Here is an 18,421-nt window from a genome sequence, read left to right as displayed (position 1 = left end):
CTTCTCCAGGCTTACAAAGGATGTTTGCTAGCTGCTTGTTTAGCAGGTTAGCTCGGTGGCTAACGAGCGAGAAAAACACCTTTACGGCTGGGACACAAAATTCGACTGTTTAGCCGTGTATGGTTAGCTCAACATATTATGTAGATTTGTTACAATAACAATCGACAATTAGTCCTTCAAGGTCCCATTAAGGCGACACTTTCCTGCCTGAGCAAGCTAGAGTTTAACCAAATCAAACAGAACGGGGAACTGGCAGACAGCTAGCAAAAACTAATACACTGGACGGGTAAATATTAGCTACAATACTCTTACAAGTTGGAAGGAATCGACATATGCCTTCAGCACAACTCCAATAAATATTATGAACATTGTTCACGTATTCATACAGTCTTGGCTGTAGAACAGTTCAGCTTGTCACTCATTTTCCACTGTAACGCTTGCTGTCAGGTAGCTAACTTGACGTTTTCTTTTTTTTCTTATTTTTTTCCCCCTGCAGTGGCTGCGTTAACGTTACACCCAAGAAAGAGTAAATAAAGGTGAGCACACACCTTGGAGCTGAGCCCCTCCATGTTGAACAAAAGGAAGAACTAACTGAAGTATTCCTAATAGTATATTAATCCACGTTTTCCTGTGACAGTGGCTGCCTTGGTGGAAGTCGTGTAGCCCCGCCATGCTGCCCTCTCAGCTAGCAGCCTACCGTGTGTTCCGCTGCGTTAGTCTTTCTTTCTGCGAGCAAGCAGGCAGCAGTTCCCTCCTTCTGTTCTTCCCTGCTGCTGAAACACGGCGTGCAGTGGGTGTAGCTTGCATCAGTGTTATTAATGCGAGTCTGTTGTGGAAGTTATACCCTGCAAATGCGACAGAAAGGCATCGTGCAACATGTTTAAAATATCTACCGTAGTGGAATGTAATTGAATGCTAGTTTGTGTGGGGCTTTAACTTGAGTTCTTTCATCAAAATGCTCACACTCCTACTTCATACAGTAGCTTTTAATCGCGGGATACTTCATAGTATGAGGTTCCCGGAGTAAAATAAGTTTAAATTAGGTCCACCTATATGTATACACTGATGACCCAGCAATAACAAAATACAGAAACAACAGTAATAGAATAGCAGTAAAGACTGCAGCTTTTGATAATTGGTTCATGTTTTCCCAGTACTGATCATTTTGGCATACTTCTAAATACTTCCACCTACATAAATCTCTCTCTCTATACACACACACACACACACACACACACACACACACACACACACACACACACACACACACACACACACACACACACACACACACACACACACTAGCATAACAGAAAAGTGGATCAGAGAGAGCAAGGACTGTTTTTTTGGAAATGTGTAGCTTTGATCCAAAACATACATAAACAAAAATATCTATGGAATGTTTGTAGTTTGAGCAACAGATCAAGTAAAACTATATTTTGTAAGATGCATTCTATTTATATCATAACAATATCAATGTGAAGAGTTGAGTAAAGCTAAGCATTATTTTTGTTTTCCATTATACACTCTTAACACTGATCAGCTTAAACAGTAAAAAAACTTCTTACACCTGGATGAATAAGTATAAATTCATTAAATAACAATCAAAAGCATTTATACAGGAACTAATACGAATACCTAGAGCCAATATTTGAGGCTAAGTGAAAGTTTGAAGTCAACATAGGCATTACAATGTTCCCTTTAGAGGCAAGGCATGTTTAACAAGAGAAGCTGCAGTCAACAGAGCTCTTTAAGTTAAAGTAAAGCTATGCACCATCTTCTGAGTGTTGACACAAAGCATGTCAGACCCATGAATCAGAACAGGTTGGGCAGGTACACACATGAAGCAGAGCTTCACACATGTGGGTGTGTCACTTCCTTGAAAACTGCAGCTAGGCATATCTTTTTTATTATTATTATTTTTGCTGGGTTTGTGTTGCTATACCTACCGCTACACCAAATTTACTGGCTTCTTTAGATGGCCAGAACGACTATACACCATTTCAGAATAGTGACTTTGAACAGCTTCAAATTGGAAGCAGTATAAAACATAAAAATACAGTTTTTCTTCATAAAAAGTTTATTGTTCACACATAAAAAGAACAGTCTATACAAGGTCCATAATCAAAGGACAAAATACCAGCATGTCATTCATTTACTGGTAGGAAACTGATGAGTAAGGCAAGATGAGCATGGAGCATATTTGAAATTCAAATCAGCCAACTAGACAAGACACCAATTAGGTCAAATGAGTAAACACAGAACAACGAACAAGCCGTTTTGCCTTTGCTCTAACAGAAAAGAAAGAAAATTAAAATAGGGCAGAGGTCAGTCCAGACAAGTCAAGACAACAAGTTCCTTTTTTCTTTATTTTGAAAGTGAGGGTGCTGCCTTGGGGTGGGGTGTGCTTAAATGGCAGGAAGTAAAAATGCAAAATATAGAAGGCCTGGTGCAACTGCATTTACAAACTGCATGCTAACTTTACTTAGAACAAGTATAAATATAAACAGGCATATAAAGCCCAGAGACTAATTTTATTTGCAGTTCAAAAGGGAAAAATCAAACCAAAGTTAAAAAAAAAAAAAAAAAAAAAAAATATATACACAACACTGTAAGGGCAGGATTTCCTAAACATCTCCTCAGTAATTTGATTCTTGTTCAAGTGTAAATTTTCTGAATCAAAATTGGTGAATGTTAATTTATATTAGGAGAAATCCAATAGGGAAATTTGTCCAAGTATTTGATATAAAACCATCTGTTTAAACCATATAAATGCAAATGTTGGACATACAGAAGCAGTAAATATTAATTCCTTTCCATCACCAGCTTGGAGCTCTCAGTTTCCATGCAAACAGGTGTCCAAGATGTCAGGCTGCTCACTTGTGTTTATTTTACAACTCTGCCACCCCTCTCAGGCACTAATGGTTGGATCAGTCTCCAGTTGCACCTCAGCAACATATCCCACTGATAAAGTTCATCTGACACAAAACAAATAATAGATATTCCACCATGAACTGCAAAAGTGAAATCCAGTGTCTTTATTTTCCATGCACTGCACAGAACAGAAACCAGAAATGCAGAGACCAGGAAGTAGCTTTCAAACAGAGGCTTCAACACAGTTTTCTGTTTGCGTGTCCATGAAGAGTTTTCAGTCCATGTAATCAAAGTCCTCAGGGATGCCAAAAGCTTTATTAATACGGCTGTCATCGAAGGCAAACTTTTTCTTTGTCCAAGACTTGATGGCAAACACATTGTCTGAAAACAGAAATTAAGATTTGTTGCTTAATCAGAGGAGCCACACTGACATATTTAATCATAGTTATTTAGATGAACAGCAGAGCATGTCGGGGAACAGGCGAACAGTCCTGGACTCAAGAGCACTGGTTTAGGCCAAGTACAAAACCACCTGCTCTGTTTGGTTTAAGCTATTGATTCTGTCATTTTCCTGATGACAGCAAACATTTCCCACCAGTTAGAAAGAACAACATCTAGAAATGATTTGGATAATTAGAGCAAATTAGTCTTAGGGTGCATTCACACCAGGATAGTCCCGTAGACTCGGTCCGATTGGGGACTGTTCAGTTGCGGGGGTGCAATATTCCTCCAGACCGGATTGCATTCACGCTGCAATTCTCAAACGAATCAGCCCTTTTAAATGATGTGTTTCACTCTCCACCAGAGGCGGCGCTGCACCAAGAGTTACTGAAGGAGAAGGTGAGACAACCAGCGAAGAAGAAAATCTGTTTATCTGTTGGTTAATGCAGAACTTTGGTTTCTAGTACATAAAAGGCTGCATATGGAGTTGCATCAGATCCCAGTGGTCTTCGGTTTATTAGAAGTCCACACAAACTTTTACTGCGTTCTTCTACGTCTTACCGCGAGATATTTGCAATGCCATGCACTGAACCCACAATGCACTTTGTTTTTTAGTCTGCTTGAAACGGACCAAGACCTGAATCTGTAGGTGGACAGTCTGCCTCATTGATCTGAATCAGAATTCTTTTGCACATTCATAATACCCTAAATGAAGCAGATGGATTGCCATGCTGCAATCAGATACAGACAGATGGCACAGGAGCACCTTTATTACAGCAAACCTGCTGGTATAAATTCTGTTGGTCAGAGTTGTGCGTAAGATTAAATTTCTGCAATCTAAATTTGCTTCCGTTTTAATTCTTCTGTAGGTTTTGATCTTTTTCTTGAAATGATGCAGCGAATTGACATCAGATCTTTTTAATGATAAATTTACCTTTACACAGACATGAAAAGACATGCAAGGATAAAGCTTAAAATGTGCCCAGATATAATCTGTACCGGATTCACCTGGCCATAACAAAAAAGTGATTTGATACATGTAAATGGATTCAAGATTAATATTTTTGAAGTTCCTGTGAGACAAGACAAACAGTGTAACTTATAAAAAGCAAATCATACACCTGTCTTATCTGGAGCATACACCAATAAATAAGGAATCTCACTATCAGTTCTTCCTTTTCCTTCAGTCCTGTTGGGTCACTGCACACAACTCTTGATTAGGTAAGTGATAGAATGTGTCCAGGCTTGTATGGGTGTGTCTGTTATTTACTATACTGCTACAGTCAAACTGCACATAAGTTTCAAACAGTATACTAACTGCTGCTTCACACAAATCAGCATCATGGCCGCTATGTAAAGCTACTGCATTCTGCTACAACTTAATCAGCAAATGACAGCAATAACAGGAGTAGAACAAAAAGCATGCAAAGTTGCAGTAGCTTCTTCCGCTAAGAAAATTTTGGCTTTGCTAAAGCGAGTATATAGCAACAGTCACTAACGAGAAATGACAAAAAGCAGCCTTTGAACATCACGGCCTGTGGTTAAAAAAAAAAAAAAAAGTTTCACACTGTCCACCACAGCAGAAGTACAAAATACTGGTAGTGTTGGAGTCAGATATAACACAGTTTATTTAATTGAGTGTGATTCCACAGCATCAAAGTGAGAATGTAAAAAAAAAAAAAAAAAAACTGATAACATGACCATGTGGACAAGCTGCCAGGAAGCATGACCTAAACAGACCAGACACAGACCACAGCTTCTTCTGGTTCCACAGTCATGAACAAATGGTCTGAGAGTGCTGAGAGGTGAGAGCTTTCACTTAGAAATCGGAGTGCTTTATCTAGTAATCAATGCAATAAACTGAGTCACTCCAATATTTATTTTTCAAATCAGCATGTTTTCTCTATAACTGGATAACTAAACAGAGTAGGACTGTAACAAAAAACTGGTTCCAATCCTCATCAAGCTTTTACCTGCAAACAGATACCTTCGACCAGCATCCAAAACCCTTGAATATACAATGCAAAACCATTAAAAGTTAGATAATCTTCTGTCTGTTAACTGAGAAGCTGGAGCCATCCAGCTTTTATTTTATTAAAAGATTTAATCTTAAATTTGGTTACAGGTTAATTAAGATAAAAATGACCTACCTGTCCACCGGGAAACAGCCTCTTTTGCTATGACATTTGACTTTCCTGCAAGACAAAATTAATCATCAGTGTGTGAATGATATATTACGTAAAGTCCAACCATGAATTCATTTATTTAACACCTGTAGTAACCAACTAAGCAGGTGCACTTGTGCAAAAGCAAAGTAAATTTAGGACATGGGTTACCACAGAGCTTCAGTCTATACACCTAAAAACCACCTATTAAACCAGCAGCTAATTTGCCATTACTGTGATATACTGGGCTGAAGAGGGGAGCAGAAGTTTGTTAGCGACTTAATTAGTTAAATTATAACTACAAGTAAAAGACCGGCAAATGTATTGGTCGCCATTGTGCGAGTAGAATGCAAAATGCAACCATTTGGTTGCAGTCTGGAGCCCTGTATTAAGAAAATAAGTTATTTTAGCAAATTGATTAGATACCAACAGAAATAGTTCCTAATGAGAAATTACATTTTTTTGTCAGTGACCTTTGACTTTGTTACATGCTGCACCTTTAAGTCATTTCTTTCCCTGTTGCTTTGGCTTTAAAGAGCCCACTGTCTTTAGAAGCCAGAAACAGAGCTGACCACTGTCTTACATGAACTCTATTTTTGAGTAGGTATTTGGTGACTCATAATACTACTTTGTAAATGGCAGATATACCAAGTCTGTCAGTTAAAAAAAGAAAAAAACACCACCATTATTCTTGCATTACCACACTTCTTCTGAGCACTACTAGCTGATTTTTAAATTAAAGTGTTAATTCCATAATTCTCTTGTGTTGGTCCAGTGATGGACCGTCTAGGGGGTACCCTTCCTCTTGCCTACAGCAGCTGGGATAGGCTCCAGACCTCCTGCAACCCTGCATTGGAATAAGCTGGTATAGCAAATGGATGAATTGTTGGATGGTTGATTCTATAATAATTATCCACAGACACAGATCGGCTGGACTATGACAACCTCAGTTTAAGCCAAAATGAACTAAATCAGGCTTGGTTACAAATTCTAGCCTGCAGTACCTGCACCATCACATTTCAGCATTTATTAATATTGTCAATGAAGACTGGTGTATGGTGCACCCACAACACCAACGTGCCAACTATCAAAGCCCACTGTTTACAAAAAAAAAAAAAAGGTTTTCTTTATTCATCAGACAATTCTTATTAAGATCTTGAAAGTTAAATTTGAGTCCAGTTAGTAAACATTAACCTAAAAGACTAATGTTCATCTGTTGTCACTGAAGGACCATAAATGTTGGTTGAAGTGATATGTCAAATAAAATAATACAATAAAAGTTAATAAAATTTTGTTCGGGTCATATAGAGAAATAAATTATGTATTGTTATAAATAATGGTTCTCTACCATCTATATCTATACATAACACCCACACCTATCAATCAGCATTTTAAAGGTTGCTCTCGTATATGGTTTAAGTACACAAAGGTTACTCAGAATCACATTTTTTTGGTGGTTTTTAACCCCAACTGTTAATACAACAGCTCATAACAGCTTACTGCTAACTAAGGGTGAGGCAACCATTAGCAGTGATTTAAACCCGGTGCATTCAAAACATTTTTAATCCCTTCCATGGAAACCTTAAAACAACATATAATACTTTAGCTAACAACACTTCTACAGATCTAACTGTAAATATTTCTCTGAAACATGTGGTAAGATGACTTCAGGTGTTTTATGCAGGTACAAGTCTGAGATCATTCTGCAAGTCCAATCAGATGCCCCTCCGGAGAAGATATATCATAATACGATACGCTCAGCACATGGCTGCACATGCCTCCCAGAGTACAATTCTGTTCTCACTGAGAAGAGATGGTTATCTTTAACAAAGATGTGTGGGGTGTGTGTGTGTCGGAGAAGAGCTTGTAGGCATGTGGCGACAGATGGGTGAATTCAAAGACTGATATGTATAATAATGTATTTATGCATGTTCTGTGTCCCAGACTTTTCTTTTTCATTTTGTTACATCATGTGGATTTTTGATTAGAGGTACAAGACATGCAGTGAGATGGATTGTCAGGACTATTATAAACTGGTATGTAGCAGCAAAAAAAAAAAAAAAAAAAAAAAAACAGCACATTATGTTAAAAAAAAAAAAAAGTCAAAATGTAAAAGCATTTGATTTTAATTATTTTGTGTTTAATGTGAGGCTTCTTTCTTTTTTTTTTTTTTAAAACACCAATATTCTGACTCCCTTCAGATGCTCAGACGTGAACTAATGTCCTCTTCATATATCCGTTCAGTAACATTAATGGCTTCATGGATCTGTTAAAAGAATATTTATTAGTTTCGTTTTTTACTTTTTTAAGTAGGCTTGTATGAAGTCCTTATGTTTAATATGTGTCTCATCTGCAATAGAGAGCAGTCAGAGCATGCTCAGTTTTGTGAATCAGAAACTTTCCCAACAGGCAAGATAAAGCTAAAGTATTCTCAAAACAGCAGAAGAGCACATTTTCTCTAACCTAAAAAAAACCTGTTTGACTTAAAGCTTTATTGTGGATATTTGCACTGCTTTGCCTTTTATTCAGGTAGTTGTTGCAGAAAAACATCCATGCAGTGATGCAAACTTCAGCATTTTCAGACAGTCCAGCCATGTGGTGAAATAGACTGTCTCAAACTGACCCTGTTTATGCATTTATATGAATCAGAACTGATGTGATGACACAGTTTTCAAAATCAGATGTGACCAAAAAAAAAAAAAAAAAAAAAAAAAAACATCTGAGGAGCTGAGCATGTGTATATGTTTGATATTTTTGCTTTTTCTGTCTGGTAATTTCAAATAATTATGAGCTGGCTACACATATAGCTCAATTAAAACAGAATTTTCCAACCATATCAAAGCATTACGCCTCTTGTGTGAAGTACAAGAGAACTTGTCAGAATTATGAGCACGCATGAACGTGGGATTGGTAAGATAGATATTGTGACACTGGTGTGGAAAACCACAGCAGAACTGCGTGCAGACTAAGCGCAGGTCTGGTGCAACATTGGGAGATGTAGGTAAACAGACCTGATACTTTTATAACACCACACATGTGACATGGGCAGAGCCAGAAACTCACTTCCTGTAATGTAAGTGAGCTGCAATACAAATATAAAGCATTGCAGGATGTTTGTAAAAGCACTAAAAGCTGTGCACTGTGTGCTCATAGCAGAGAAAAAGTGTGCAGCAGCCAAGAAAAAGTTAAGGTCCAGTAGCCTTTAAGTCATTTCAAAATGTTAACACCTGCCCTATAAGCTCAGATATTACAAGGTTTTTAAAAGCTTTTAAGTTTTTTTTTTTTTTTTTTTTTTACAAGGTTCACTTGGACCACAATTAAAACTGATATGGGAGTGTTTAGACCAAACGAGGCCTCTGCTTCAGCAGGAAGCATTGCAATCCTTACACTTGCTTTCTTGTGTGAATATTTAACTAATTTATGGTTACTGCTGATATTCTAAACAGACATAAGTGTATGTGAATGAATGTCAGTTCTGTTCTCAGAGGTGCAGTAATGATATCTCACATCAGGTATATGCCTTAAAATTTTGTCTGAGCTGTTTCACACAAGAGGACCTGCTGTATGCAGTTGTGTTGCATGTTGCTAAGTCTCATACCCTGCACACACATGAAGCTGACTGGTCAGTGGCAGGAATTTTTCTTTGTTACTCATGGATGTAGATGTATATGTCCCAGGAAATCATTGCCTTTGTTGATCAATCACATAACTTCCATTTCAGTCTTCAGCAAAGTATTAGTCTGAAGGTGTGCACACTGACGTAGCTGTCTTATTGCACTTTATTTTTATATTTTTTCCCCAACAGATTTGTTTTTCCTGTTAAATTGTAATGGTTTTAGATTGCATAGTGCATAAGTTATAGATGACATGTGTAGTGTTAAAAGATCTATAAAGAGAGACTGAGGATTTCTAATCTGGAGGTGAGAAATGCATGACGATTTTTCTTCTCTGACGTTCTGACTTAGAACAGCAATAATACTCGTACCTTGTTCGTTACTGTAGTCACGCTAACTAATCCTCATGTGTCCATAACCTCAGAACTCGTATCCAACTGGGCCTGTAATGAGTTTGCTTCTGTCTTTACTGTTAAAATTCAGAAAATCAGGCAGTCGGTCAGCACTCCCAAGCCAGGGGCAGGAAATATGTCATCACTGTGTCCACTCAGAGGAGACTGTTGCGGCAAGACGATAACTTTGTTTGAGGGCCGCTGTGGGCTAAACTCTGGGTTTTCTGCCAGACGCGAGTTCCGAAATATTCTCAACCACTTCTGTGTCAGCAGCAATACGTTTATTCCTTCCATTCATTGTTCCAAAACACATCCATACACTGAGTAAACGTTATTCTGACTGAAACAGGCTTATGCTATATATTATGTGATAACACGGTCAACAGCAATGTGACCACCACCGAGCTCCCCCACTTCCTCATCCATTTCTATCTAAAACACCTGTGAGTTGGTACCTTTCAAACTTCGTGACACACACACGCCCACAGCACCACACCCACCACTCAGATGTCGATGCTGCATGTCACCTGTGCCACCTCATAAATATGCAAATACTAATATGGCTCCTACAGAGACAACATGACACACATTTCTCAGTCCACAGTTCATCAGTCCTAAAAACCTGGAGGAGATTATTGGCCATCTGAAATTCACCACTTGCTGTCTTGACGCCCTGCCAACAGGCTTTTTTAAGAATGTTTCAGGATGCATGGCCTCAGATATATTACAGATTATAAACATGTCTCACAGTCACTAAAAACAATGTCATTAAGCCACTACTGAAAAAGAAAAACTTAAGACTTGTCACTCATGAGCAGCTACCGGCTGATATCAAACCTCCCCTTTCTTAGTAAGATTGTAGATAAAAGCTGCACAACTTCCTGGCACTAAAATGTTTTGATGTCTACAGTCAGGTTTTCGGCCACACCACATCACTGAGACTGCTCTAGTTAAGGTCTTTAATGATATCAGCTTGAGCACAGATAGCGGCAACATTTCAGTTCTGGTATCTATCTTCAGAAGACTAGAATACTGTAATGCTGTCCTTACAGGTCTCCCTAAGAAGTCCATCAGCCAGCTGCAGTTAGTCCAGAACGCTGGACTAACTGCTAAACATGTGAAGCACAGGGTATCTGTCTATGAAATAACTGACTTTAAAATCCTGCTGTTAGTTTAGAAAGCACTGAATGGCTTAAGGTCATAATACATTCAGGATCTTCTGGTTCGTTATGAACCAACCAGATCCCTCAGGTCATCGAGAGAGAGAGAGAGACAGACAGACAGACAGACAGAAGTTGGGAAATGAGGGGACAAATTAGGATCCACATGAACATAAAATCTATAGTTGGGCATATTTACGGACCATGCTACGAGTGTGAAATTGTACTCGTGAAATAATTTAATTTTGAAAAATAAACACTGGTGTCTCAACTTCTAAGGTGATAGAAAGGAGTAAAGCTGTTATATACTCCATGAGAAGCGGGAACTTTGTTCTTGTTCACATGGCTGCAAGAACAAGAAAAAAAGTTTGTTTTGGTCCAGTCAATATCTACTCGGCGAGAACCTTCATCTGCAGTGGGGCTGGAATTACTGGTGGGGTACGGGGTTGTGCATGGGGCAGTGTCCGTGTCTTTAAATGCCAAATGTGACGTATACATTTTCGCACTTTCTCACCACCTCAATCAGCTGTTCATTAAAACGATCCGTTTAACCTCCCATCAGTTACAACTATGTTTTGAAGATCATAAGACCTTCGTAAGTTTCCTGTAATGACTCATTCTTGGTTGCATTTTCAGATTTTCAAAGCAAGAGGAAGGAACCCGAGGAAGAGTCAGGTGACTCTTAAAGATAAGAGAGATGTTCCATGTTCTGGATTTATCGTGACTTTATGTCCTCAAGTTCTGAGGAAGAGAAGTGATATTGATAATTACCATGGCCAGTGTAATATTTAAATGTCCCAAACATTAACTACATGATATTAGTGATGCAAATGAATATAGCACTTGTTACCTGTTTACTAAACAGTCAGAAGAAGTGGAGGAAGCTTGTAGGGGAGAAAAAAGTGTACATATGCTACATGTGTAGCAGATGTACACAAACCCGTCAGGTTCGACATGTACTCACTCATCTCCTCGACGACCTCTGGGTCACATTCGCGGTACTTCTCCAGCTCGGCCTGCAGCTGCGTTTGTTCCTCTCTCAAAGCCTTCAGATCTTTCAGCAGAGAGCTTCTTTCTTTCTGCACAAACATGCACAGATTTTGAAGTCAGGCTTAATTTCTCCAGTCCATTAAAATGTAACATTCATTTTCTATCACCAATTTCCATGTGAATTTTCATGGCACAATATGAACATGTTCTTACTGTATCTTGACGTCCTATTTTTGCCTTTTCCACCGCTTTCTGTAGAGACACTTTCCGCTGCGTTGCATCTGAACTCTTGAGAATAAAAAGAAGTTCATGCATACACCCTGTATTAAACAGAAGTTATACTATAATGTGACAAATAAGAAAATTATATATACTCTGCATATGAAATTTGCTGAACTTGAATATATTGAAAAGAAATCCTGAAAACAGCAGCAGTGAAGTTAACCCAGTCTTCATGGAAAAAAGATTAATCAGAAGTGCATAACAAATAAAATAAATTGGTATTAAAGGCTAATTTTAGTGTGATCATGTGTGTAGCTTCAAAAGATCTGTAATTTGGTGGCATTTGTCCCCATTTTAGCTGCAACAAGAGACAATAAATGACAAGCTACACAAGCTACAGTTAATCTATTGACCGAATATTTAGCTAACTTCTTAACAGCTGACAAGTGTCATGTGACTGGTACAGTCTAGATATATTTAGTGAGAACCTGCTGTTTTCTAGCCCTCAACGTCTGCCCCAGAAATCTGGTGGCTATCGTTCTCTGAGGAGCTGCCACCCTTGCACCATCTGTCAGCCATGCAACAAGAGAGGAAGTGGGCCATCACAGACCACAGGACATTCAACAACTAACAGTGTGTCTTTCTGTGGCAACAAATCTCTCATAAGAGCGCTTTTTTTATACCTGACCTTTATTTCTATTTTAGATAAATAAAACTGTAACAACAATAAAGATACTGCACTGCAGAGTATGTGCATGACTTTAAAAAAAAGGATAGGCTCACTTATGTTTTATTCTCATTTCTTTCTTTCACCCCATCATGACAAAAGTGTTTGTATTTGTACAAAAGTATTTAACACTATTATTCCCCCCTTTCTGACTATTATACCAGTCCCTGCTGATGGAAAAAAAAAACATCTCCACAGCATGATGCTGCCACCACCATTCTTCATATGTTTAGCTGATGTTCTTGAGGTGTTGAAAGGTGTCACGTTTGCACCAAACAGCGTTTTCCTTGATGGCCAAAAACATCAATTTTAGTCTCATCTGACCATGAGATCATCTATGTATTTGGAGAGTTTTCTCACATGTATTTTGGTGACTTTTCTTTAAACAGTTGCTTTTAAGTCTAGCCACTCTTACATAAAATGAAGCTCTGTGGAGCTCATGGCTTATTATGATCCAAAGTACAGACACACCAGTCTGCTGTGTAGCTATGTCACTTATGTTGTGACTTCAGATGGTGACTGACAGCAAAAGGCAGAATACATATGCACATACTAATGTGCCCTTTTTATTTTAATTTTCTAGATTTAAATGATCTTTTTTTAAGAATCTTAGGTTTTTCATTTCACTTCACCAATTTGGACTATTTGTTCACTCTATTACAGTAAAAAAAAATGAAAAAAACAAAACAAAAATAAAATGACACGTTCATGCACACACGAAAGAGGAAAAAAGCGGCTGAAAGTTGTTGCAAGCCACTGTATGCTTTACAAGAAAACAGAACTGTTGTGCATAGCTCTAGCATAAAGTTTTTTTACACAGCACATCTGGCCTATAGAAGAAACTCTAACTCTCAGAAATTCAACATTCCAGTTCAGTTAGTTGGATGCTGGGAATAATCAAGGTTTTACTCCACAATTAGACTTAAAATATGCTCTGTAACACTTCCACAATTCAATCCCAAACATACTTCGTGCAGGGAAAACTCCCTGTCCCACCGTCCTTCGTTAGCGGGCACCAAAGTGAGAAAATCTGCCAAAGTTCAGTAGCGCTACTTTAAAGCTTTATATAAAATTAAACTTTTAACCCTTTTACTCTTTTTTTAGCCCATCTCCACATCTTTAAACTCCACAAATTTGCTGTGCAGTTCTCACCTGTTTCTGCAGCTCCTCCAGCTTGTGCTTGCGAGCATGTAAAGCCTTGCTGGGAAAGGCCCAGTAGTAGTTGGATGTACCTACTCTTTCACTGTCCACCATGTTGTCATCAACCAGGCTCTGCAGCACTTCCTTCACAGTCATGGGAGCTTAAAAGTAGCAGAAAAGGAGCACAGTCTCTCATTTTACATCATTTCATTGCTTCACAGTGGAGTTAATCCTACTTGTGGATTTTTGATTTGATTTGTGGATGACTGATTTATAGCCATTACAAGCAAAGTTGTTTTGGGATTTAAACAGTTAGGCTGGTTTGTAACTGATTTGTCTTGAAAAGAGAATATTCAGAAAATGTTGTTGTTGTTTAGCATTAAAAACAAATAAAAACAATTTAAAGAAACATGTTTGATTAAATGTATTAAATGGTTCTTATAATCTGGATTATTTTACCTGAATAAACATTTTAAACATTTGGGTAATGGAAATTCTGATTGGTTGGTAACGTTACAAATCGAATAGCCACATTGGCTAGTGATCAAAAGAGTTCATTTAGAGCCCTGTTGGCAACACTCAAGTATCAAACGTTCAGCAAACTAAACCCACACATCTGCTGCTTACTGGCTGTTTAATTTTGGTCTGAGAGAACGCTTCATGAGAGGATGCAGCAAACGCAGGATTTACATCTTGAACAGTGTCAGCATTGAAATGTAATACTCCCACTCGTGTTGCTCTGCCGGTCTACTGTGAAACCAAAAGAGCTCATCTGCTGAGAGGATGTTGAACAGCAGCAAAAGCAAGATCAGCACAGAGAATGAAAATGAAAAATGCTGAATGAACTGACCAAACTCTGAACAAGCGGGTCTCTTTTCTACTTGTCTGATCTAAACTGCTTGTTGTCCATGCGAAACCACAAATATATTCTGGATTTTTTTTTAATGTTTTATAGCATGCCGTTTCTACTATTTTTATTTTCAGCTCAGCTGGCCTGTTTTCTCACAACTTCTCTCCTCCTACAGGAAAATGTGCCCGCAATGCAGATGTGTTGTTGCCCCCTCCCCCCACTGCTCTAACTACATTATGCCTCGGTGCGGGGGTCAAAACCATGTGCTTTTAATCACAGCGACAAGATTGAATTTCTCTAGATTAATGTTTTGTCCTCTTTAAAACAAAACCCCTCTTAATTTTTCCTTAAACTTACTTGATAGTTATGTTGTTGTTTTTTTGGCAACTCCAGCCCTTAATATAATCCAAGCTTGTGTTTCCATCAGTTTTCTCTTACTGCCTATAATGTCGGGCGCCAGACTGCTGCTGAGGAAACATGTTTAACTTAAGACCCAAATCTTTCAGCAGCTCTCTGTGCTATGAGATTACTGCTATTGATAGGTCAGTTCTGCTTTTACAGACTAAATACAGCTCAGATGGTTATAGCAAGTCTTGGTTGCCATGGCAATTTTGTAAGAACGTCACCACAGTGTTTTCAAGAATGCATGAGGGTGCAATGCTTGTTGATGCTGTCTGTACAGTCCCTGGGAAAAATGAATGGAACTCTTATTCATTATGCATCTTTTATCTTGATCCAGTGTTTTCCTTTCCTAATATATTAGTGGGGTGCCCCGCCCCTACGGCAAGCCCTGAAGAAGATCAAGTTAAATGGTAGTAGCCCGTTTACCTGCCACCCTAGTCCCAAACGACCTGGGGAAAACACTCTCAATAGAGCAATCCTGGGGGATTACTCTTTTTAATATTATAGATAATCAGTGTTAATATTCTAAAACTCAAAGATGAGTTTAAAAAAGGGTCTTTTGTGTAAATAACACATATAACCAGTAACTTAAGCTTTACCATTGTAAGTTATTAGTTTTTGATCAATGCTCTAAATGTAAAAAAAAAAGAAAATACATTTAAATTTTAAATAACTGACATGTTATTGTTTAAACTGTTGATTGTTACTCACCTATGCCCTTTGCCTTGGGAGCAATCTTCTCAATGTCCTTCAGCTGAAACACATCTTTCTGGGAACACGGTGGGAAAGCATGTTTGAGATTTTATTTTTTATGACTGAAGAATAAATAAAGGAAGAACCAGCTATATCTGAGCCAGTTCCTAGAGTTCTTGTCTGCTATTTGAACTTTCTGGAAAGTAACGATCCAGAAATATTTAACTCTAAAGTATTGAGTTTCACACATTATTTATAAACAATATTACTAGTATCATTGTTGTGTATTGAAAATGGATCAATGTGCTTTTTTTCTTTGACCAAATGTGTTTTAATAAAGTCTAGAATAGGATGTAATGTCATGCACTTTCTTTTTAAAATAAATTTTGTCTTTTACTCTTGCTTCACTGGTGTTGCTTAGAGTCTTGTGTTGTTTTTAAGATTGACTGATCTGCTATATATATAATGAAAGTATATGTATTTGAATATCAGTTTATTTATCACATTTTAAACATTATGGAAAATCAAAGTGCTTTACATCACACGGGGAAAAAAATATAGGAAGATAAAATAAAACCCAATTTTAGAAAATAGCATGAAAACAAGAGCCACAGAAAATAAATCATATAAAATATTCTCGTACAATCAGGTAATAAAAATGTCTAGTATCAGATGTGATCATCCGCCAGTTTGATAATCTGTAGACATGTGGTTTAAGGCGAATGATTTGTGTAAGGAGAGAAATTAACACGGTTCCGTAAATGGTTTACACAGGATGTGGGAGGTTCTGTGCAGAAAGCATTGACAAGTATAGGCCAGGAAGGCAGCAGCTGCTATAGCTGCTAAAGGCATTAACTCAAATACATCCAAGGATTATAGACTGGAAACTTCCAGGTTTTTGTGAATGAATTTAGTGTCTAATAAAAAATATATATACATCTCCAGCTCTGCCTCATCTTACTTGGCTGGGTCACTTCACTCATGTAAAGTCAATGTAATAATTTCAAGGTGTGTTTTTGTTTTCCTAACAAAAACATAGGGGGCCTAAATGAATGTAAGTCACTTCACTCCTTTTCTAATCATAACAATGACATAAAACAAAGATACCAACTAAAATGACAAGCCATTATTTTAATCCAACAAAATAACAGACATATCTGCAAGGTTAAACAAAAGTTGAGGAGTTTGACTTCAAGGTATTTTACCAGCCATAGAGAAACTCACTGATTCAAAGAAAATCTCCATCATACGGGTTCTCTTCTCCTCCAGACTGAGCCCTTTCTTCTTTGACTGTAACAGAACGTTTAAGAGATTATAAACAATTAACACGTGAAAGACAACAAAGGTATGTTGGGAGGGTTCAACTTAATTTGAGTTGGGCGTGTTAAAGCAGGGATAAATTGAAAACCTGCAGGACTGCGGTTCTTGTAGGAGCGAATTAGATAGCGTTGCTCTATATCATACTGTCTGACTGTCTGGCGTTCAGTAATCAGAGGAGCAGCCTACGAATGAGTTATCTACCTTCTTGGAAGGGTTTGCAGGGAATTGCATTATGATTAAAGGAAAATAACGTTGTCTACTCTGAAGTACCTATAGATGGGATTTAAAACGCATTTTTTCTGCCTGCCAATCTGCAGATCCATGTCCGTTCCGCTAGGAGGCGGTAATTCATCTGAATGCTGAGCATATCAAACCAAATGATGTAAAAGAAGACGCTTTTACAAAGACAGCAGATATTCTCTGTTTATTGGCCTAATTCTTGTTAATACTAGTGTATCTTCGCCAGATAATTAAATATTTTCATATGGTAGTTAGTTATAAAGCGCTTATCTCGTCAACGATCTCATATTGAGTCTTATTCCCACTGAATATATTAAACAGAAATCCTCTACACGAGAATAACTGTCCTAATATTTGTATGAGCAGATAATATTAAGTTTGTGGAACTGTGCTAGATGCTTATACTGTAGTTGGTGAAGGTAACGATTCTATTGTTTATGCTAAATGCTAGCGTAAAGTTGATAGCATGCAGTTACATCAGCGTCTGGCCTGCACGAAAAACAGCACATTAAGATGAACAAAATAACTTACCATTTTTGGCGTATGCAGTAACAGTAACACTCTCTAACATAAAGATGTGAGGCACTTTAAGGTACAGTAATGCTGTTAAAATTACTATAATCCCAAATTTGCTGACGAAGTACTGAATTTCCCGCGGAAGGCTGTCAGATCAATGCAGCATTCACAGCACCTCGTAAACGCCATCTGAATGTATAAGTACTTTTGAATGGTATTTCAGCGTTGCATTCAGATCACCTAGTGATCGCTTTTACTCTCCCAGTAGCATTAACAGGATTAATAAACAATAAATTAACGAGTAACGAGGTGTTTAAGAGCACGGCTTACAATCTTTGACCAAGTAAGAGAAAATGTTTCTCTAGAATATAACTTCTGAAAAATCTATAATATAACCGTAATAAATTATTTGGAACGCTTCACGTTATTGCTGTTTGACTAACGATAGTGGGAATGGAAAAAAAAAATCTACTTTGGTACTTGCATATCCGTGTTCGTTGACGTTTTTTTTTTTTTTTTTTTTTTTTTTTCCGACGGTTCATGAAGGCAACATCAGTTTGACAAACGACTGACGTAGCCAAACTGGTTAATGACGCCCCCCTCTGTCCGATAACATGTACTGTCACATACAGCATAATGTAACAGACAACTTCTGTAGTTAGAAGGCTGTTTTGA

The 18,421-nt window shown here is 37.8% G+C and overlaps 2 protein-coding genes and 1 long non-coding RNA gene across 4 annotated transcripts in view; 1 reads left to right on the top strand and 2 right to left on the bottom strand.

The window, feature by feature from the left end:
* Window positions 1-786, bottom strand: part of tmem131l (transmembrane 131 like) — a 31,077-nt gene extending 30,291 nt beyond the window's left edge. For both annotated transcript variants that reach the window (XM_041982591.1, XM_041982592.1), the window contains exon 1: window positions 549-786. In XM_041982591.1, coding sequence (XP_041838525.1) covers window positions 549-672 — 124 coding nt within the window. In that variant the 5' untranslated portion in view covers window positions 673-786. The remainder of the gene's footprint in view (window positions 1-548) is intronic.
* On the top strand, window positions 76-3,750 carry LOC121638109. Its single transcript, XR_006009990.1, has 3 exons — window positions 76-286; window positions 497-536; window positions 3,680-3,750. It is a non-coding gene; the product is annotated as an uncharacterized LOC121638109 (long non-coding RNA).
* mnd1 (meiotic nuclear divisions 1 homolog (S. cerevisiae)) lies at window positions 2,069-17,940 on the bottom strand. Its single transcript, XM_041982593.1, has 8 exons — window positions 17,762-17,940; window positions 16,895-16,960; window positions 15,689-15,746; window positions 13,738-13,886; window positions 11,850-11,924; window positions 11,611-11,725; window positions 5,466-5,510; window positions 2,069-3,255 (listed from the first exon to the last, which is right to left on the bottom strand). The coding sequence occupies exons 1-8, from the start codon at window positions 17,762-17,764 to the stop codon at window positions 3,149-3,151; spliced, it is 618 nt and encodes a 205-aa protein (XP_041838527.1). The 5' UTR covers window positions 17,765-17,940; the 3' UTR covers window positions 2,069-3,148.
* Window positions 17,941-18,421: the final 481 nt, after the last annotated feature.

The sequence above is a fragment of the Melanotaenia boesemani genome, chromosome 4 (genome assembly GCF_017639745.1).
Source record: "Melanotaenia boesemani isolate fMelBoe1 chromosome 4, fMelBoe1.pri, whole genome shotgun sequence".
Classification (NCBI taxonomy): domain Eukaryota; kingdom Metazoa; phylum Chordata; class Actinopteri; order Atheriniformes; family Melanotaeniidae; genus Melanotaenia; species Melanotaenia boesemani.
Note: the sequence above shows the minus strand (reverse complement) of the source record. Positions and strands in the feature narration are given on the sequence as shown.

Bases quoted from the DNA above. Each gene is read 5' to 3' on its own strand.
- mnd1 (XM_041982593.1), bottom strand. The intron at 15,747-16,894 runs GTGAGTTTCTCT...CCGTGTTCCCAG, and splicing joins TGGAGATTTTCTTTGAATCA to AAAGATGTGTTTCAGCTGAA. The intron at 11,726-11,849 runs GTAAGAACATGT...ATGTTTGTGCAG, and splicing joins AAATAGGACGTCAAGATACA to AAAGAAAGAAGCTCTCTGCT.